Source organism: Malania oleifera, chromosome 2, assembly GCF_029873635.1.
Source record: "Malania oleifera isolate guangnan ecotype guangnan chromosome 2, ASM2987363v1, whole genome shotgun sequence".
NCBI classification, from domain to species: domain Eukaryota; kingdom Viridiplantae; phylum Streptophyta; class Magnoliopsida; order Santalales; family Ximeniaceae; genus Malania; species Malania oleifera.
Genome location: NC_080418.1, coordinates 140,621,030 through 140,636,784, shown reverse-complemented (window position 1 = coordinate 140,636,784; position 15,755 = coordinate 140,621,030). Strand labels below are relative to the sequence as shown.

General features: G+C 36.6%; 1 protein-coding gene across 1 annotated transcript; it reads right to left on the bottom strand.

The window, feature by feature from the left end:
- Nucleotides 1–11,905: 11,905 nt before the first annotated feature.
- Nucleotides 11,906–14,920, bottom strand: LOC131148701 (receptor-like protein 2). Its single transcript, XM_058098589.1, has 2 exons — nucleotides 12,302–14,920; nucleotides 11,906–12,086 (listed from the first exon to the last, which is right to left on the bottom strand). Exon 1 carries the CDS (start codon nucleotides 14,617–14,619, stop codon nucleotides 12,316–12,318), a length of 2,304 nt encoding a protein of 767 aa, XP_057954572.1. The 5' UTR covers nucleotides 14,620–14,920; the 3' UTR covers nucleotides 11,906–12,086; nucleotides 12,302–12,315.
- Nucleotides 14,921–15,755: the final 835 nt, after the last annotated feature.

Below are 15,755 nucleotides of genomic sequence, written 5' to 3'. Positions count from 1 at the left end.
TCTAAACCAAGTTGATGTAGGCAAATCAGACTTACAGACGATGTTACTTTGACTTAGCTGTGGTTTGATCAACCCAATTAGGTCCAGCCTTCGGGCCACACAACTTGTACCATGGGGGAAGTAAATGGTGTGTTATGTGACATTCCAAGATGGATGGATTTTTATGCATATATGTGATTTAAGTAAAATGGGCTATAATGAGCCGAACTATGTTTTGCAGGGAAAAGTAGGTATTTTCTATAATACAGGTGTGAGTATGGTTTTTCAACTGCGCATTCACTTATAGTTAAAACGATCGATGGATTATGTTCACACTAAAACACATGTTGCCACACACTGATGATAACCAAATCCACCTTACTGAGGAATGTCTCACCCCAATATCCAACTCTCGTTTCAGGTCCTGCTGGTAATCAGGCCTAGCATACTAGAGGGTTGGGATTTAGATCGTATAGTTTTTGTAAGTGTTGTGTAACACTAAACTATTGCATTGTAATCTATTTTGGGATGTAATATGAATACTAGAAAGTATTTGTGTAATGGTATGGTCTGTAGGGCTCTGGTAAGGTATTTGAGATTTAATTATTTTGCGTTGTTTTTATGTATATTGATTATGGATAGGGTACCCGGGACCCTTTGGGTTCGGGCCCTCCTTATAGTTAGTATTAGAGATGTATGTATGATACAGATAGGTAGGTTTACATAACACTCTAGACCCCACTTTCGGGTTCAGGGCGTTACAACGTAGTATTAGAGCCAACAAGGTTGTTAGGTCTTGTAGACTTTGATAGATGGTCTTACCAGAGTATAAGAAGATAGGAATGGGTAGATTGAGGTACTGATAGAGTAGGTTGAGTTTTTTCTCATAGCCTGGGGGCAGAAATCCTTTTACTCTCTTCTGTATTTTTCCTAAAATGACGATTTCAGAAAAGTCACGGCAAATCATCAATGGTTTTTGTGTCGGTGCGGTGAGATGAACCTTAACTTAAGGTTTGGGATGTTAATATGATTATCTAGAAAATGATAGTGCCGATCGTGTTACGATATTAGAATTCTAACTTATTCCTATCGTATTTTCAAAATGGACCCCAAGGATAACGACATGAACGTTGGAGGAAGTAGCCCTGAGGTGGCTTCCAATGATGAATCTCCTCTAGTACTTCGTGGATTGGCCAGACAAGTCATGGCTGAGATCATGCGGAGTTATAAGGGACATGACCGTCCTACTACTGATGCGGGTTGCACCATTGAGAAGTTTACCCGTATGCATCCCCCAACGTTTTTGGGAGGTGCCGACCAAATGATGGTATAGAATTGGGTGAGGGAATTGAGAAGATACTGGCTGTAATGACCAAAGAAAATTAAAATGAGCTCATCGACGAACACACGGGATTCGTCTACGAGAACATATGAGGGCCTCATCGATGAGGTCACGTCTCGTCGACGAGAAGATACTGAGAGAGGGTTTAAGGTAGTCTGAAACTCGTTGACGAGGGTGCAGGTTCATCGACGAACTTTCTACAAGACTCGTCGACGAGGTGACGTGTCTCATCAATGAATCCAGCCCTATAAATAGTTGAAACCCAAATTTTTAACTCTATTTTCAACACAAAAAATTCCTCTCTCTCTCTCTCTCTACGTTTCCCTCACCTTCTCTCTTCGATCTCGGCTCCATTTCTCACCGGATTGAAGATTTGATGTCACCACAACGCTCCTAGCGAAGTTCTCTACAAGTCTGCCGGAGCTGATCGTTGGTGGAGATGGTTTGAAATTCATCCCAATCTCAGGGTAAGGTATTTTATCCAGTTTTTACCTTTCCTACAGTTATAAGAAATGTTGTATACAGAAAAATACTGATGTTTGGTTTCGGGGGATGCTGTTTTCAGGGTGTTGAGCTAGGACCTCCGTGGGTATAGGGCTAGAATTTAGTAGGGAATTTTCATATTTAAGGTAAGGGAAATATGCTATGCTAGCGATTTTTAATATGTATACAGAATATTATGAATGTGCATTTACAAGCATGCAGATCATATTATTTTTCTAGAAAATTATGAATATTATCTTTATAGTAGAATTACAGAAATTGAGCATGAGAATGTGTTTACTCAAATGTGTGGCATGAGTTTATTACAGTATAGTATGTAGATTTTACAGTATTACAAATATTCAGATATTTCAGATTATTAACAATGAATGAGACTTACAGTATTTCTCAGAATAATATGATTTCTAAACCATAACAATCAGACAGATTTTATAGGTATTACAGACAAATTTTATAGATATTACAGACAGAGTATACATATATTATATACAGATATTACAGATAGTATAGACAGAAATCACAGATGATATAGAAAGATATTAGTTATATATTTCAGTTAGATATCTCAGATATTACAGCCCAGATTTATAGTGTTATGGTTGTTTTTAAAATCATGTTAAAAGCAGCAAGATAATTATATGTATTTACATAGGTATATAGAATTACACGATATCAGAACCCTGTGGGAATTACAGACCAATATATATATGTAGCAGAGCATAGTACCATTGCTATTTACAAAATAGGGTGCAACCACATTACTCAGCTAGCATGTGGATTCTGTCTAACCGAGCTAAGAGAGATTACAGTCTCCCCAGTGAGTTGGGTTGAGGTGGCCGGTTAGATGATGATAGAGTTTGGAGATTGCCCGGAGAGATTGCAGTGGGCTACACTTGTGGATGTACAAATATAGATTGACTTACCTAGTAGGCCAACCAGAGTAAGTCCAACCTATGGGTCGCACAACCTTGTCATGAGGGGTTATATCATGATACACAGATCCTAGGGTATACCATCAGTTCCTATGTACACATATATCACACAGTAGTAATTTATACTATTATATTAGCAGTACCTTTATATAGAAAACTCAGATACACAACTATGTTTTAAATTATATTCCATATATTCTATATAGTTTATCAGTTTTCTCAGTTACAATATCAGTATTATTTCAGTACCTTAAATGATTAAATCAGCCGTCACACACTAGTAATAGCATATTTCTACTTACTGAGCGTTGTCTCATCCCAGTGACTTACTATTTTTCAAGATATCCAGCTAGGGGAGCAAATCAAGCTCGCGGGTAGAGGTTGTCTTGTGCTGCCCTTACTGAAAGGGTAGGTATATTTTGGTACCAGTGAGTTGGGGTAGATCTCAAGGTTTTGATGTTGTCATTGGGTATTTTGTATGGTAATTATATTTCAGAGCATTATAGTTTTATGGTATTGTATATAGCAGTTCCTAGCTTTCTACACCGCTGCTTAGTTATATATGACAGACAGAGTTTCTTTAGTGCTCTTTTGAGCCAAAGGTATTTTCAGTAGTATTTCAAATAGATGACATCTATGATATACGGAAAAAAATGTTAAATAAGTAGCAGGTCATTACAGTTTGGTATTGGAGCCTAGGTTGTTAGGTTCTGTAAACTCTAGAATGCAGTGGGAACAATACTAGAAAATAGGAAAAGCATTTGAGGTTTGTTCTGTGGTCTATATACAGGATTTTCGTGGTGGTTTTTGTGTTTTTCCTGGGTGACGATTTCAGGAAAATCATAGTAAACTATTGACGAGTTGTGTGTTTGGGTTGCAGGATTGGACTATGGGGTAAGAACATGGGTGTTGTTTGAGTAAATTAGATCTGTAGAGAAGATAGGGTTTTGAAACAATGTTTTGTGTATTTCAAGATGGATCTGGGTAGCAGTGAACAAATGCTGGAGGTGACAAACTAGGATCCTCCAGTATGGGAGGTGGAGATATAGATGTCATATTACGCAACATCACCCAGCAAGTGATGGCTGAGATGGCCAGGAACGAAGGAAAGCATGGCTGCACGATTGAGCAGTTTACGCGGATGAAGTCTCCTTCTTTTGTTGGAGGACCTGATCCGATCGTAGCTGAGAATTGGGTTCAGGACGTAGAAGAGATTTTAGTAGTATTGGCATTTACAGATGAGCATAAAGTGGCATTTGCATCGTTTAAATTGACGGGAGAGGAGAAACACTGGTGGAGGTCAGCGCGGTTGATTGAGGAGTAGAGGCCAGATCTAGTTCCAGTATTATGGAGTCGGTTCAATGAATTATTCTTCGAGGGATATTTCCCTGCTATCTTTCGGAGTGCGAAACCAGCTAAATTCCTGCATTTGGCTCAGGGGCAGATGACAGTGTCTTAGTATGCTGAATGGTTTATTGAGTTATCGCGTTTTGCCCCACATTTAGCACCAGATGAAGAAAAGAAAGTAAGAAAGTTTGAGGAAGGCCTGAGATAGAATTTATTTGAGCAAGTCATTGGCTTTCGGGCTTAAACTTTTGCTGAGGTGGTGGATAGAGCTGCCATTATTAAGAGTGGTATGTAGAGAGGTGCTGTAGCTTAGAGTCAAAGAAAGAGGTCCACATGTCAGGATCTTCAGGTGAACTCCAACAGAGGGCCGTGGAGAGGGGATCGATATGGAGGTGGTAAGGAACGAATGACGAGCCGCGGTGGTCCTCAGGGTGGACGGGCTATTCCTACCTGTCCTAAGTGTGGACGTAGACATTCGGGTGAGTGTCGAATGGGTGAGGACGTTTGCTATAGATGTGGGAGACCCGGGCACCGATTGTGGTCGTGTTAGAGATTTCCAGCTCAAACATCGGCTTCTAAACCATACCGGGGTGGTTATCATGCGCCCCGAGGAGGCTAATAGAGAAATACTGCACCAGCGAGAGTGTACGCATTGATGCTGGGTGATGCAAATGCAACTGGAGATGTAGTTATAGGTACCCTTACTACTTTCTCATATACAACTATTGTTTTATTTGATACAAGTGTCACCCACTCTTTTGTTTCTATGGAAAATGCTAAGTTAACGGGGCATGAGGCCCAGTTTTTGGGTGTTGGGTTAGCTGTAGCTACATCAACTAGGTCAGTGGTGAGATGTAGAAGGATACTCAGGGGTTTTCTAGTTACTATTCAGGGAAAAACATTGCCAACTGATTTGGTGATATTAGACATGCAGGGGTTTGATATAATTCTGGGTATGGATAGGTTGGCAGTTAATCATGCTAGCATTGACTGTCATTTGAGAGAAGTAATTTTCAGACCTCCAGGCGAGCCAGAATATCGATTTCTTGGTTCACGTGTCTGTTCTTCACCTTAGCTTGCATCAGCTATTCAAGTGAGAAAACTGATTCAAGAAGGTTGTCAGGGATTTGTCGCTTACATTAAGGAATTGCCAAAAGAAGAATTGAAACAAGTTGATATTCTTGTGGTCAGAGAATTTTCAGACGTATTTCCAGAAGAATTACCTGGTTTACCCCTAGACCATGAAGTTGAGTTTACGGTGGATCTTCTACCGGGATCAAAGCCAGTATCTAAAGCTCCTTATCGAATGACCCAAACTGAGTTAAAAGAATTAAAGGATCATTTGCAAGAATTATTGGATAAGGGGTTTATTAGGTCCAGTGTGTTGCCCTGGGGAGTACCAGTCTTATTTGTGAAAAAGAAAGATGGAACCATGAGGATGTGTATCAATTATAGGGAGATAAATAAATTGGCAGTTAAGAATAAATATCCACTTCCCAGAATCGATGACTTGTTTGATCAGTTCCAGGGGAACTAGGTTTATTCTAAAAGAGGGATGGTATCTGCAATCCCTGGGATGCTCGTTACGAACCCTCCTCCATAGTGGTACGATCCCAGGGTTCGTTGTGATTACCATACTAACTCTCCCGTCCATACTAATCGATGCTGGGCCTTTAAGCATAAAGTGCAGTCATTAAGAGATGCAGGATGGTTAGCTTTTGATGACAAGCAACTGGGAGTCCAGGGGTATCCTCTACCTAATCACGAGAAAGGAAGTGGTTAACATATCTAGGAGATTTCTGAATCAATGGTCTCACTCGTCGACCATAGAAGCTAAAATACTGGATCAGCAAGATTTTGATTGTCCAATCCTTTTTATATAATGTTCTTTTGTTTTCCTTATTGTTATTTACTTTTTGTAATCCGTTGATGCCTTTGTCTCGAAAAATTTTCTCTCATCAATAAAATGAATTATGCATTTTATTATATCACTTGCATCATGAGTTCATTTGCCAAATTTTGTTTACTTGTATTTCATGCGGAAATAGGTAAAGTAATATTACCAGTATTCACGAGCTGAAAAGAGCTGTTAATTTTGAAAATTTAATCCAAGAGGCGAAAGTAAAGAAGGATGAAACAATCGTCCTCACCCTATTGAATCTAGATGTCATGAAGAAGTATTTTACTCTCCAGGGTAGTCAACGAAGTGGCTGTGCTGTTCCAACAATTTCATGTCAGTTCATCACTCATGTTTTGATCAAATGATGGATGACTCTCTTTGGCTGACCAGTTATCCCTAAAAAAAACCCAAAACAATGATTTACCATTTGTTAACCAAGTTGAACCTGAATGTTAAACTAACTATTTCTTAAAAGTCAGATCACCAGAAACCTAACTTGGGTTTGGGTACCTTAGCGTTTGGCGAGTCATTTGAGACAATAATCATTACCAAAAGGATGACAGATCATTTTTTTGCTATCCAAAAGAAATTCAAAAAAAAAATCCCTTACAAACCCTTTTTGAGCTTGAAAAATTCATTTCTTGATTAACCTATCAAAGGATCACACACCACACTGGGGCAGTTTTAAAAATCGGTCCCAAATGAAGTTAAAATTCCTTCATAAAAGGAAAAGCGAAAGTTGTTGTAAAAGAAGAAAAATAAGATAAAAAATGAAAGAAATAAAAGGAAAGAGAAAGAAGAAGAAAAGGAAGAAGAAAGAAAATAATGGACATACTATCGATATGGTCTTTGACCAAATTACCCTTGATGAAATCGATGATTTTGAACTTTATTTAACTCTTTTCTTCTTCAACCCATACTTAAAGCCTACATTACGGTCCGAATAAAAGTTCTGATTAGATTGGTATATGTTATTGTCTTAAATGATTTGTCAGACTCAATGTTGAGTCTGAACTACGTAATGACCTGATCCTGAAAAGGTACATAGGCAGCTTATGTAAATAACAAGTTCGGTCAATATATTGCAAAGCGCCTCAACTCTAACTAAGGGCATAAAACATCATTATGGGGTGGGATTTTTTAGTCTTAGTTTCACTTTTATTCTAAAAGTTTACATCCCTAAGCCTACGTTTCATCTCGAGTCTTAAAGACCATCTTGAGATCAAAACATGGATTGAACTTGACTAAGCTAAAGGCAACAATTAAACAAAAGATTTCTAGTTGTTTCACAATAGGATAAGACGAAAAGGATGAGTGACCCTCAATGAAACTGGGGCAGTTGAAGAGAAAGACAGTCATCTAGTCTGGGAAATCAATGTCATACGACTTTTGAATACTGGTATGAATTTTCCCTATGATTGCAATTAAAAATGGTACAAACTTTTTCGGGCTTCACATAACTTTGGTTCTAAGGGAATATATATAATGTATATTTTTGTATAATTTGTTTACTTAGTTATTTTGCATGTGTATTTGTAAATTCATAAAAAGGAGTAACCTAAAGAATTTTTAAATTTACTTAGGGATAATTTTATAATTAATTAGGTACCATTTGTAAGAATGGGCGCATAGGAGGTGTTTGTACCTTCCCTTCACGTAACCGAACGCCCAACCCCAGCTCTAGTAACGTGGACCCATTCTACCCTTAATTGGGTAGTAATCATGTGTTCTAACTACACTAAAAGGTTAGTGGCGACTCCAATACTTCTGTTTTTTCATGAAAATATTAAACCACATTTTTTATTTCGCCACCCCGGGGCACCCGCGCTTCGGGACGTCGCGACAAGCATGTCTATCCTACTATCTTTCACTTCCTTAGTACCTTCATATGTAACTTCTAATTTTTCTCAAATCTCTTTAGCAGTGTTACAGGCCATCACCCTATTAAACTTATTTAAATCTAGTGCACAAAATAACAAATTCATTGCAATAGCATTTATTTGCACAAATTTCCAGTCCTCTTCAGTAAACTCATCTTCAGTTTTGGGTACATTAACCTTATCAACTACTTTCATAGGGACATGGTTTCCCTTGGAAACAATTTTCCACACTTTCCAATCCACATTTAAAAGATATATACTCATCCTTCTTTTCCAGTAGGTATTAATTACACCGCATAAAATAAATGGTCTAGTGGATGAGTGTCCCTCACCGAATGGAGTTACATCGATGTGTGCCATATGATCTTTTTACAAAATGAACAATTAAGTCTATGTAAACTCGTTCTGATACCAAATGTTAATTTAGGTGTAATCCCAAGAGGAGGGTGAATTGGGTATTTTTTAAAAATCTTAAAGATTATTTACCACTTAATCCCTATTTCTATATTTAAAAAATTAATAGCATGGATTTGAAACTGATTCAAATTATTATCTCAATAAATTCTATTTTACCTAATTAATTATGAAGTGCGTGTGCGGTTATTCAACATACACACATGCAAGATAGGTAATGAAATGCATTGCAGAAATTAAAAGGAGCAAAGGAAGAGAGAAGACAAACACAGTTTTTACGAGGTTCAGCCAAATCAACCTACGTTCTTGCCTTGAGCAACCCACTCAAGGATTCCACTAAATCCCTGCTCCTTTAATTGGGATGGAGCTTCTCTTACATCTACTACTTACAAGAGATACAACTTCCTCCTCAACCAGTTCATAACCCGAACCGTGATTACAATATATAATTTCAAATCAAACCTTAATACCAAGTTGAATGCACAACAATTGCTAGAATGCCTTTTGAAGATCAATGTAGCCTTAGCTTAGATTTGAAATATAAGCTTTGAAATCCCAAGCAATAATTTAGCAGTGTGTTCAATGCTCTCCCAAGTTGTGCTAAACGTTCAATACACTCAATCTTATGCCAAAAGTTGGGGCTTTAGGGTTTAGATGTTGATTACATAGGTAACCTTGCCCTTAGGATGAGTCCTAACCATTGGATCAACTTGATTAAAAAATAACTCGCTCTCTCATTAAAGATTAAAATTTTAATCTTCTCGCAGGTTCAGACAACTGAGGAGTAGGGCTCAGATGATTGAAGTTCCTTAGAGTTTCAAAAAATTGAATTAGACAGAAGGTCAAACGTCTGAAGTTGGGGTTCAGACTTCTAAAGTTGTGGGTTCAGACAACTGAAGTCAACGTACAGTCTTTTGGTGTGCTTCTGCCTGTTTATGTGTTTCTTCAATAAATCTTCTGACGACTGAACTTAATCTTCTGTCTTCTGAAGAAATTCTTCAGACGACTGAGCTTAAACTTCAGTTTTCTAAAGTTGAATCTTCAGATGATTGAGCGTACACTTCAATCTTCTGAAGTTGACACTTCCAACTTCTGGGTAAAGACTTCGGTCTTCTAAATAGAACACTTTCTGGTTTTTTCATTTTAGTTTCAAAAATCTGTTTTGCTATTTTTTTTTTTTGCTTTTTTATAAAATATTTTCTGGTGTTTTAAAAAATATCTAAGTCCATAAATATCCCCTAAAGATTTTCATGAGATGCATGAATCCTAAGATCAGTTTAGGGTATATTTTAAGCTTCGAATTTAATCATATGAAATATGTAAATACATTCAGTTATAAATACCCATTCCCATGACGATCTTGAACTTGCCGCTTGCATTTTCATTTTTCTACTCTTTTAATTCGATGGATTATGCCAAGATGTATATAATTTAATCTTCATGGCTTCCATGACTTTCTAGCCTTCCGTGCATGCTAAATATTGTTCCTATTCACAATCTCAATGTACAGATCAAATACCAAGTGATTTGTCATTATCAAAATAGGATTGAACTCATAGAGTTAACAAACTCATTTAATGCTTCCTAGGTTCCATATATTTCAAAATAATAATAAAACCCTAAAATATCTCACTTACCCTGGCTTTGGAGTGGTTCCCAAGTACTCTCAACGCTCCGCTTATGTTGGAGAGAATCTTTCCAAGAGTCTTGTGGTAACTTCCGATCGTCTAATCGGGCTAAAACCAAGTTGGATTCGAAGAGAAAAGACATAGAGGCCTTTTTTTAGAGAGAGAAACAAAAGAGAAAATGATTTCTTCCATTGAAAATTTGATTTTTGCTTATTTATAGGCAACTTGCCACGTGGCCTCGTCGACGAGACATCTGGACTCATCGACGAGTTCAAGAACACAATTCGTGGATGAAATCAGAGCTCCTTGACGAAATTCAGAAATATGAGAACCTCTCTCGGTAAACCCTCGTCGACGAGACATGCATACTCAGTGACGAGGCTCAGAAGATTACTCGTCGACGAGAAAATCAAGTTCGTTGACGAGCGCCTGCTTATTACCCTTTAAAATTTATTTTCCCTTCCTTCTATTTCCCTTTTTCCTTTTATTATCTTTCTTATTATTTTAAATAGTTAAAATTTTTTGGATGGTTACACCATGACAGGACCAACCCAACAATTTATCCAATGCCCCACCCTAAGTGTTGATAAATTTAAAACATCTTTTTCCTAGTTTGGTGTTAGTCTTTCAAATCTTGGGAGTGATGATTATAACTTTCTAATTTGGATAAAAATTTGTATATCCAAATTGAGAGAGAAAGAACTGCATATTTAGTTAAATAAACTGTGAGTTAGAAGATTCCGTCCTATTAAACAAATAAATAAATAAAAGTTTAGAGTTGCAGCCATTTTTGACTCACTGCCTGAATGTGTGACACATGATTTCATGTTCTATTTAGGTTTCTTGTTGACTTGGGGGTAGAGTGCATGGACTTAAAAGAGTTCAGCTTCTCACTCAAAAGTTGTACACGTTTAAATCCCAAAATATCCTCATCCTATGCGTTTGGGACCATATTTTGTGTTCAAGGGTTTATAATTCTAATTCTAGATTTAATTGTGACTAAAATTTAAATAAAATGTAATATTTTACTCATATCCAAATAAATTCAAATTCAAGTCATGAAATTTATTCTCTTAAAGGCCATGTTAGAGTTTGGACTTGGAATTTAGATTTGAATTTGTGTAGAATGTAGTACAAAATTACATGGAGTTTTGTTTATGCAAAAATATCTTACTCCACATATGCAATGATCCTACAACCAAGAGAAAAATAAAAAGGTTAAGAGTTAGGAGGTCCTTGGTGGCCATAGGGGTGGCATGTTTCAGTTAATTACCAAACTATACTCTTCGTATTGTAACTAAATTGTTATTTTGATTGATGGGAACTAAAATTGACATTTTTAATGGTTAATTAAAATTCAATTGAAAGGTTTCATGTTGATATTCAACGATTAAACAAATCGAACCGAACTGAACCATTATTTTCAAATTAATCAAACATTAAAATTCAAGCATCAATAGAAAGTCTTAAATTTTTATAAAGTTTAAAAAAAAGAAGAAGCAAAATCCATAATTTTCAAGTTATAGTTCCAAAAAAAACATAAAAGTAACCAACTCAAGTTTTAAATTGTTATAAAAAAATAATTTAAATTATTAAAATATTGTATCATATATAATTATATAATATATATATATATATATATATATATATATATATATATATAACAAATCAGTTCAATTCAATTAACCATGATTGTTATATGGGTTTAATCTAAACCGAACTCTTAACCTAACAATTTATATTCATGATGGTTATCTAAAATGAGACGTGATTTGATTATTTAACCTAATAATTTATATTCATGATGGTACTAAGTGAGAGGTCCACTTAAAAACCCGCCCCATTGAACATTTTTGCCATTGAATGAGAATTTCATAAATCAATACTCTATAATACCCTTATCTTTCAAATCCTATCTTACATATATGCATTCTAGTTTCTAAACAACTAAATTCAACATGGTTCGGAGACATTTCTAATTATATTGAAAACCCAACATTTAGCACTTACTATTTAATTTTATCAATAAAATTACTTAAAATACAGCTAAGAGGAAAGGTGAATCTGAGAAAAAAAAAAAAAATAGAATTTGAAGTTTTGTGTTCTTCCATGCAATGGCCGGCCAAGATATTCCCTCGACTTGTTTGCTACACGAGCCACCTACAATCAAAGAGTAAGAGCGGCAAGAGCATGGTTGTCAAATACTAGCTCCCAAAGTAAGAACAAATAACAGTGGTAGTTAATGTCAAGCTCCACACAGTGAGTCTATGATGGTTAGGACCCATAAAGAACAGCATTGAAGGAATAGGCAAGGAGTCTAAAGTACACATCTCATTATAAAAGCAAATTGTAGAAAAATGGAAGTTAATTGTTACCACTGAGGTAGCTTTCACACATGCCGTCTCCTCATTCTTGCAACGTGAACCACCAAGATCACATAAAGTTTGTCTTTAGTGTTGGTCAAGAATTGAAAATAAGCATTTCTCCAAGAACCATTCACTAACAAGGTGCAGCAAACGGCAGAAAACCCCATTATGTATCCAATCCCTGAACTCACGTAAAGCCAAAGAGTTTCATCTATCCCCTGCTCCTCTTGTTGAATGCTTTGGTCATCATCATCGGTAGTACTAACAACTTGGCACGGAAGAGGAAGTGGAGCCCCACAGAGTTCAAGATTTCCCTCATATGCAGAAGAGTTGAAGCTTTGTAGTTGGGTGCCTAGTGGGATTGGTCCTCCAAGATTGTTATATGAAACATTTAACTCTGCCAATGAGTTGAGATTCCTTAGCGATTGTGGGATTTTACCAGAAAGATGGTTGTTGGAGAGGTCTAATCTTTCCAAGTTGCAAAGGTTTGACATTTGATCTGGAATTCTGCCAAAGAAGTTGTTATTTCTGAGACTCAACCCTTGAAGAAGCCTCAACTGGCCAATTTGAGCAGGGATATAACCGCGAAGGTTATTGTTGCTCAAGTCAATTATTGATGGCATGTTCGAGAGTCTATTGTATTGTTTATCATGAGCTTTACTAGGTTCACTTAAGTTATGTGCACCATACACCGACAATTGGAAAGAAGCATTATCCATCGCCTGGTGCGATGTCAATGCTGGAAGTCGACAGAGTTCTTGCGAAAACTCTCCTTCAAGGAGATTACCAGCCAAATTTATGTAGAAGAGGGTTGGCAGAGTGCCTAACCAATTAGGAATTGAACCGGTTAATTGATTACCAGACAAATCCAAGACCTTTAACTTCATAAGCTCAGACAGCCAACTGGGCACTTGACCCGTGAGTCCACAATCAGATAGACTCAAAAGACGCAGATTTTGAAACCCGCCTGAGGCTACCAGCTTGTTGTGATCATGACCATCTGGCATTACCTCATCCACAAAGTTTTTTGCAAGGATGAGGACATTCAGGTTCTTGCAACCCATCAAAATTTTTATTGTGCCGGAGATGTTGGTTAGCCTGTTGTCAGACAATGAGAGGGTTGATAAAGATTGCAGAGAAAGTATGTCTGGTATGATCTCGCCTTCCAACTGCGTGTTATAGGCTAGTCTAACTGCCGTTAGGGACTGGCATGAGTAAAGGCTTTTGGGGATTTTACCAGTGAAGTAGTTGTTACTCAGGTCTAGCACGCTTAGTCGAAGAAGCTTGGAGAAATTAAGGATAGAGACATCTCCTTGGAGGATGTTAAACCCCAAATTCAGTTCTCTAAGATGGGTGCAATCCATAAGCGAAGCAGGCATTGTACCACTCAAGTTATTCATATGCAGAACTAATTTTTCTAGCTTAGAGAGCTTTCCGATATCTCTAGGGAGCACGCCACTCAATTTGTTATCGTGAAGATCTAGTACACTGAGATTGGTTAGATGAACGATGCCTCTGCCTATAGGCCCTGAGAGCTTATTAGAAGGTAATATGATTTCTTGCAAGGTTGCTGCATGGTAAATGTCATCTGGAAGCAATCCACAGAGAGCGTTGAAACCTGCATTGAAAACCTCAAGTTTGGGACATTCGCTTATTAGCCCATGAGGAATTTGACCGCTGAAAAAATTAAAGGAGAAATCCAAAATCTTAAGGGGGCTAGAATTGATTGTGCAAACAGGAGGGATGAGGTCGGTGAATAAGTTGTTGCTAACGTTAAGACTGACCAAGTTCCATGCTTGTTGGAGGAACGAAGATGGTATTGCAGAATCAAAGTGGTTGCTGGATAAATCCAATGTTCGGATGGAAATAGGCAAAGTGTTCGACAAGTTCCCATGCAAACTATTAAAGCTGAGATCAAGGTCTTGAAGGAGAGCCAAAGCAGAAAAGAGCCCATTTGGGAGTGGGCCAGTGAGGGAGTTGTGGGAGAGATTGAGATGAGAGAGACGCGTCAGGTTTTTTAGAGTGGGGGAGATGGTTCCACCGAGGCCTCTAGATGGCAGCCATAGATGGGTAACTCTTCCGTTTGGATCGCAAGCAATTTCTTCCCAGAGGCAGCAGTCATTGATGTCACTGCTGAATGACCATATTAGAGGATTGGTCGGAGGATGAGAGATAGTGAGAGAGAATGACAAGAGCGACTCACGATCAACTTGATTACAAGTGTAGCAAAGAGGGATCAAGCAAGAGAAGCATAGGATCATTAGCCAACCAAAGGGCATCCAGGAAGGGAAATGCTTGATCATTGTTAGTGGTTGGTAATTGTCCATGTCTTGATTGCTATATATGGGTGTTAAGTAGAACAGGGAGAAGATATTTGTGAATTGAGTAGGTACAATTATTGACTAATAACTTACAAGGTGTCACTTACAACAGCTGGTAGTGATCAAAAGGCCATTATAAATTTTTTTAATTTTTTTATTTTAGTTTATTTTATTATTTTTATTTTTGATAGGCCTTTGTTTTTTATTTAAGTTTATTTGGGTGATTGTTGGTATTGTTTTTGGAAGACTTTTAATTTTTTTAATCTGTAATCTCAAATGCTTGTCTTGTAACCACAGTATTCATTTGCCAAAAGTGAGAGTATATCAATAAATAAATGGAGGTGCTGCCCTCCTTTAAACAAGCAAAATAAATAAATAAATAATAATAATAATAATAATAATAATAATAATAATAATAATAATAAGGCCATTATAATTTAACATGGGTAATTATTAATGGAAATATTAATGCTAAATGGGCAACATTTTGTTTTATTTTACCTAACCAACTATGAAATCGGCATCTTCTAGTTAATCTTTTCTATTGTGCTTAAATTGATTGGGAAATGAAGTAGAACTAAAACTAAAAGATTATCTTCTGCAATCATCCTTAGAAATAACTGTAAAAAAAATTATAATTGTGAACTCTTTTCTTGGTATTTGTTGCCAAAGGGAGAAGTTCACAAGCTTTCAACGAGTGAAAACTACACAATTCCTATATTTGGAAAAGGTTTGGATTATGTGAATTTTAATAAAATATAATTTAAAATTTATTAAATACTATTTAAATTTACCTAATTTAAATTCAAAATTCGAAATTCAGACTCTCAAATCCAAATCGAAATATAAGTTTAGGATTTTTGTAATTTTCATATACTCAATAGAGTTACAATCAAACCAAACTACTTAGAGTGGTTTCAGGAGCTCAATTTTTGTAAGAGTTCGTTCAATTTCATTTATTATATAAACTAGAGATTCTCAAACTCATTTTGTGACTCGTTTAGTAAACAACCTGAACTTGACTATGAATTAATTTGATTTTTAAAAAAAAAATTTTTTTTTTAGAAGAATGGCGACACCTCCATTTATTTATTGATAAACTCTCATTTTTAGTGAAGGAATACCTTGGTTACAAGATAATC

Excerpts from the sequence above, each read along its gene's own strand:
- LOC131148701 (XM_058098589.1), bottom strand. The coding sequence starts at position 14,619 with ATGGACAATTACCAACCACTAACAATGATCAAGCATTTCCCTTCCTGG.